General features: G+C 38.8%; 1 protein-coding gene across 1 annotated transcript in view; it reads right to left on the bottom strand.

Moving 5' to 3' along the window:
• Positions 1-568: 568 nt before the first annotated feature.
• LOC110021482 (putative exosome complex component rrp40) overlaps positions 569-6,763 on the bottom strand; it is a 28,263-nt gene continuing 22,068 nt past the window's right edge. Inside the window, 3 exon segments of the mRNA XM_020719988.1 lie at positions 569-880; positions 1,214-1,304; positions 1,424-1,499. Coding sequence (XP_020575647.1) covers positions 758-880; positions 1,214-1,304; positions 1,424-1,499 — 290 coding nt within the window. The 3' untranslated portion in view covers positions 569-757.

Below are 6,763 nucleotides of genomic sequence, written 5' to 3'. Positions count from 1 at the left end.
ATCTGACTCCTTCACAACCCGTGTAGTCACCGACTTACACCTACTCCACCTGCAACTCCTAACGTCAGCCAGCCACTCCTCTCTCCAATCTTGTCACTTAAATGCAGCCCTAAACCTTATTGTTTCCCCTCCCTGTCCAACAGCCCTCCACCTTTCCCCCATTTTCTCCTCCAAGCCACCGGCCACCAAAACCCCCACCTTCCAACCACATCCCCTACCACCACTCCCACCATTTTCGCCGTTGCCACCACTACCCTCAGAACTTCTCTTCCGGCCCTTGTATAGTATTAGTGTTTGTTACAATTTCCTTTCAACTTTGAGTCATGTTTGTAACCCTAATCATTTGCTTAATGACCACCTAAACTTTAATATATATATATATATATATATATATATAATTTTGTTTTATTTATTTCATCCATACAAAAGTGTATTTCACTTTTTGTAAAGTTAAAATTAGTATGATCTAATATGAAAGACTTGGGTTGTGCAAATATAAAAAATAAAGTTTAAATGTTAGATATATAAAAACATAAGAATTTGGTGAAATGTATGCGAATGCCCCAAAATAAAAATAATCGAAAAATAGTAGACTGCAATAAACAAAATTTTCTACATAAAACATGGTTAAAAACAAGGGAAAAACTTTTCTGCAATTTTTTTTTCCTTAAAAATCCCAAAAATACTAGAAAAAAGAAAATTGACATAGGATCACGACCGTTCCAAGAGAAAAAATCATATTTATTTTACAGACCTGCTATCCCTGTACCCTCTGCATCAGTTTCTCCACCAGAATTTTTTGCTGCACATCACTCAAAAATTCAGATCTCATAATCGCATTAGATACAAGAATCACAGTGGATGGAGAAGCAGCATTCACCTAGAGAAATAAAAGGAAATTAATATTCTGCAAAATTCATAAAAACATATAAATAATGATAAAGCTGATTTACATGCACACCACTCAATTCTTATCTATTTGCATATTTAACTCCTAAATTTCAATTTTTTCATGTATGCCACCTTAACTAAGCATGAAAAAGTGTATTTCAAATTTTAAAAGTTAAAATAGTACTATTTTTTACATGATGTGAAAGTTTTGGGTGGTATAAATGTAAAAAATCAAAGTTTAGATGTTAGAGATGTAAATACATAAGATTTGGGTGGTATGTGTGTAAATGCCCCTAATAAATCAGATTAGTTAGAGCCATACCCAAACACGTCCATTCAATCCAACGGCTATCTCAAAAGAAAGCTTCCTTCCAAGGGCTTCCAGAATCGGACATGTTGGGGAGCTTAATAGCCTGGACATAGAGAGCATTAAAGTCCAACAGTTGTTATTTTTAAATAAAAAAAATATATATATTCTTTTTAATTTTCACGGCTAAAATTACATGAATAATAGAAGTTTGATGTAGCTTACATTCGTGCCAAACCTGTTGATGTGTCAAACATATAGCCTTCTTTCAAAGAACCAAATTCGGCAGCTTTCCCACTAGCTACCAGCAGCAACACAAATTCGTTCAATAGCAGAAAATTATGATGATTGGAACAGTACAAGTAAAAAAAACAAAATCTAAAAAAAAGGTGTGGAAAGAAAAATTAAATTTATTTAACTGTTTCACGGAAGAACTGTAAAAAATAAATAAATATGCAAAGAAGAATATAATCATATTTGGTCATCAATAACTTGTCATGAAAGAAATATCTAAGTTTATCAAAAATAATAAAAAAAATAGTACAGAGAATTTATTTAAAAGATCTAGAGTCTTTTTTCTTAAAAATGGAAGGACTGCGTCAAAATTAAATTGATTTATTTAATAATATCCGAATTCTTTCTTTTATTTATTTCTTTTTTTAATTTAGTTTTTCGTTAAACCAATAAAATTATCCGTTTCTTTAAGATTATTCTAATTATATGGTTTAAATTTTAACTATTCCAAATTAGCCATGTAACTTTATTTCTAAATATAGCATAGAAGCATAGTAAATAGTAAATAGTCATCCACCATGACTCGTGCTCGTCTCACGACAAAATCCATATTACAACCAGTCATATTACAAACATGCCTATGATTATATCATCATCTCTTAGGCCGTATAATTTTTTTTCTGGCACGACAATATTGTTATAAGCATATACTTGTGAAAAACGACGACAATAAAACGAAAAATGGATTGAGAAATTTCGCAAACAGAAACACAGCGAAAACACAGCGAAAACACAGATTTACGTGGTTCAATAAATTATTTGTGTCCACGGAGTTGCAGAGGATTTTATTAGCCTAAGAATTACGCCTGTCGATCACCTCGACGATTACAAGAAAAGAATTTTCTTCCTCTCTCTCCTCCCTTCTCTCTCTACCTGCAAGCCGCACGGAGGAACAAACAAAAAAAGCAGCAGCAAGCGGTTTCTTTCTTCCGTTAGGCAGAGCACCGAACCAACACAGAAAAGCATAGCATGTGATTCCTTTCCCTATAAAACCGATGCCCGAAAGAGATTACAAGGGGAGTTGTAGCATGCTTATTTATTAATTTCATTATGTTATTAGACCCATTAAAGAATTAATCAACTAATTAATGAAGTTCATTAATTATTTCTTTTACTCTTCTGCAGCAAATCATAGATTGTGGGATTCATGCAAGGAAAGCGGTAGAAGATATTTAGGAAGGAATAAAGAGCAATTAATTTAGCATTTAATTTCGAGTATCAAATCTAAATTGCTGTCAAACATACGAAACAACTAATTTGAATGTGGAACAATTTTCATATTCAAAACAAATCTCTCACTTAGAAACTGGTACACTGGTTGCATCATCCACCGAATCCGTCGCCCTTTTCTTCAAACGTGGTATCTTCCACCTTTGCAACTCAAGACTCTTGTCTTCGCGTTAGAAAATCAACTGAAGTCGAGCTCAACTTCAGTTTCTTAAGAGTAAAACCCTTAGTCAACATATAAGTGTCAACATAGTTTTGTACCTCCAAGCTCTTTCCTAGGTTATTCATGTATCTGCTTACAACTCTCACTGCATGGGCAATTTCTTGTTTCTGCTGAAAGCCTTTTTTAACAAGTGAAGCATTGTACCTCTTACTATCATCATATTCGGTTTTCATCCGGTACACTCACTTGTTGTGCAATGTCATATTTTCTGTTGAAAGTTCTGTCAGCTCCTATGTCTGATTTCCCAGCAGAGAATCAATCTCCTCCTTCATGGCCAATTCCCACTTGCTCGAATTTTCATCTTGCAAGGTTTCCTCAACCTCTATGATTCTCCACCATCTGTCAGCAAAATGTAGTTCAAAGTCAATGAGTAACACTAAGGAAAATGTCTATTCCTGACTAAAATGCGAAGTGTAGTTGTAGGGGTGGACGGCTCCACAACTGACTGCAGAACATTAGGAATGGGTGCACCAAACCCACTCTCCTCATCACTTCCATCACCGCCTTGCACTGTGATTTCTAGTAGATCAACAAACCTTAAATTTCTACTGTGGTCATCAATGGCTGTGGCATAGTAATGAGAGCCTCCAAGTGATGTCATAGGAGAATGTCTCCTCACACACCTGTGTGTACGAGATTCAATTTTCCTGTCTATGGCGCTCCGCCACTTTCTAAGAAACTAACATTCTTCTGTTTCCCCATAATGGAACTCTCACACATGCTGAGATGAACTAACTTTAGCTTTGGTAGCTTACCTCTGAACTGAAGTTCTTTCATACCACTTTGACTCATGTAACCAAGCCTGAGTAAACCTGTAGCTATATATAGTGTATCAGTTTTCTTACCCCAGGCCAGTACCAGTGCCCATTTTGTAACCTTCTAGAAGTTATTTGAGAACACTATTTGTATGACGACTCTCATCGAGCTGCCCAACAGAAATGAGATTTTTATTCAACCCAGGAATGTGTCTGACGTTTGCAAAGTACATTTGCTTTTGTTAGGGAGTGTAATATCGTCTCACATCCTCACCACGTTCATAGTTTTTCCATCAACCAAATATATCTTCCTAAAGTCACCTGCAACATAATTTCACATTAACTCCAGGTGAGAAGATGTATGGAAAGAAGTCTATGAATTCAATATTCAGTCATCAACAAAGTTGTGAACTGACAGCAATACTACATCCTGTACTTCTTCAATAACAACATTAGCGATATCATTCATCGTTTTCTTCGGATTTTTTGTAATTCTTTTTATGTAGTCAGCTTTGTCACAATTCTAGCAGGTTGTCTGCTGACCAGGCTTTGACTTGCCCTTGCCTCTTATTGACCTCATTTTTAATGAGGTCTTAGTCTCCTACTCTCAGAACCCATAATCTAGCCTTAGGAGTTCCTTGTTGACCATCCTAGCGGACTAGTAATGGAGCCCACCTCTCGTAGAACTTCAAACCGCTTCTTGACTTTTTTTTTAAGAACTCGCATGAGTGGTTTCAAGCACTCAACTTTTAGTTGCAAGGGCTAAGGACCAACATGCAGAGGGCCCGAAAATGAGTTCCTATATGAACAAACAGCCTTAGGCGAACCCTTTGTGACTCGATTACTCGCTAACGACGCACTTCACTCACTGCATCACACACGACACTGACTTGAATCGACTCGCCCGTCGGCGAACTCGTGCGGACGACCCCGGATGACGAAACGGACCGCGTTGACGCGTCCGAAACGTCAACTTTAGCTAGGAGGGACACCCATATTGTCGGGGTTACGTGCGCACACAGATTGCACGGAAATCGATGCATTTTTTCTTTAGCGGGATGCGGGCTCGAACTCAACTCGGATTCAATTCAGGTTGAACTCGACCTAAACAAGAGTTAAGCAATTTGAATTTCGAATTTCAAATTTCAAATTGCAAATGAAGTATTTAATCGAACTTTAATGAAATTCAATTAAGAGATATGTCATGCCAAATAAATTTCTCTGTTAAAAGGAAACAAATTAAGTTCTCGTCGCTTCTAAGTAACGGCTCTCGAGTCCGCTACTTTTATTAATTTGATTCCGCTCGCCTGATCCTCCATTGGCATCGAAGGACGCTTGCTCGATTCTGTCTTTGCACCCCATCCTCTGCTCTGCTCGATCCCGCTCCTTCCTGCGCCGAAAACCCCGCTCATCTCCTCCCTGCATTGAAAACGCTCGCCTCACTTGATCTCGTCTCCCGCACCCAGCACTGAAGCCACAGATTCCTCCTCGCCTGCTCGATCCCGCCACCGATGCCGAATCCCCTCACCTCTTCTGCGAACGTCGAAGCCCACGCCTCTTCTGTAGACGCCGAAGCCCTCTGCTTCTCCCGCTCGACCTTGCCTCCTCCCTGCAACGAAGAAACTCTCCCGCTCCTTCCTCTCTCGCCCAGAAACCCTCGCTCGCCTCACGCTCCAAAGCGAAGCTCCTCCTCGGCTCGATTCTGCTCGACAGGAAGCTCACTTCCCTCCCCGTCGAACAACCGCTTCGTCTCTTCCTCATCCGACAGAAGTCGTTCGGCCTGCCTCCTTGACCGTTCGATCCCGTCTTCTTGTTCACGCAACAACAGCCCTGCACGACTCCATAGAAGCCAAAACTGTTGCTCGCTTGATACAACGCTCACAACCCAGACCAGCTCCTCCTTCCTCCTCTTCTTCTCCAGCGGGCTTCGGCCAGGTATACCTCTTCACCTTCCTCTTTATTCTTTGCAGCGTACACGACATAACAAGAGCTGCGACCTATTCCCTATCCTTGTCTTGCTCTTGATTGTGCCGAAAACAACGTCAAATGGGTTGAATGTTGCTTGAAAATCTTCTTATGTCCTGGTACCTAGCAACCGCTGAAGTAGAGCCTTTTGAAGCAGAACAACATCAGTTGGGTAAAGAATTTTGCAGGCAATGCTTATTCCATATAATTATGGTGCTCTTTTATTTCTAGTTTTACCACAGATGAAGTGTTTTAATTCATGTTTCCTTATGTTTCCTGTCAATAGAGGGGAAGCATAGAGCAGTGCCGATGTTTATTCGATGGAACATTTATATACTTACCACTCAATTGCCCCACGTTTACATATCTAATACCTAAACTTTAACTCTTACACACATACCACACAATTCTTATGTATTTACATTCCTAGCACCTAAACAACCATATTTACATGCACACCACTCAATCTTTGTGCATTTACATGAAAAGGTGTATCTCAACATTTTAAGGATAGAATCACGATATTTCGATGCAATATGAAAGATTTGGGTGGTATAAATGTCAGAATTGAAGTCTAGTTTTGAGATATCAACGCATAGGAATTGTGGGGTATGCATGCAAATCTTTATTCGATTCTTCTCGGCCGGTTTCTCGATTTTATCGTCGTTTTGAAAAAGAATCGGGATGTCGTTCTAAGTTGTCATTCTTACTGTTTTGCCTCGACTTTTTCATCGTTTGGATATTATAAATTGCTGGTTTCGGAGGCTTTATATGCCACCCGGGTGTTGATTCATTTATTGTTCTTGAGGGGCTTTGTGCCCCATTTAAATGCCGATTTTGGGGAAATTTACTTGCTATTTTAATATTGTTTGGAGGATAATTAAATGATGTTCTGGGGACTGTTTTTGGGCTAACTTTGTTGCAGTTTTTGGAGCTTTAAATGTACACTTTTAGGAAGGTTTTGTCACTATTTTGGGACTTGTTTAGATTGGTTTCGCTGCAATTTTTGGTAACTTTTTTTAGGAAGGTTTTTTAGGTGTTTTGGGAACTAGTCTAGACTGGTTTCGCTGCACCTTTTTGAACATTTTTCTAGACTGGTTT

The sequence above is a fragment of the Phalaenopsis equestris genome, unplaced genomic scaffold, assembly GCF_001263595.1.
Source record: "Phalaenopsis equestris unplaced genomic scaffold, ASM126359v1 Scaffold000134, whole genome shotgun sequence".
NCBI classification, from domain to species: Eukaryota; Viridiplantae; Streptophyta; class Magnoliopsida; order Asparagales; family Orchidaceae; genus Phalaenopsis; species Phalaenopsis equestris.
The sequence above is the reverse complement of the archived record's forward strand: the minus strand, read 5'-3'. Positions and strand labels throughout refer to the sequence as shown.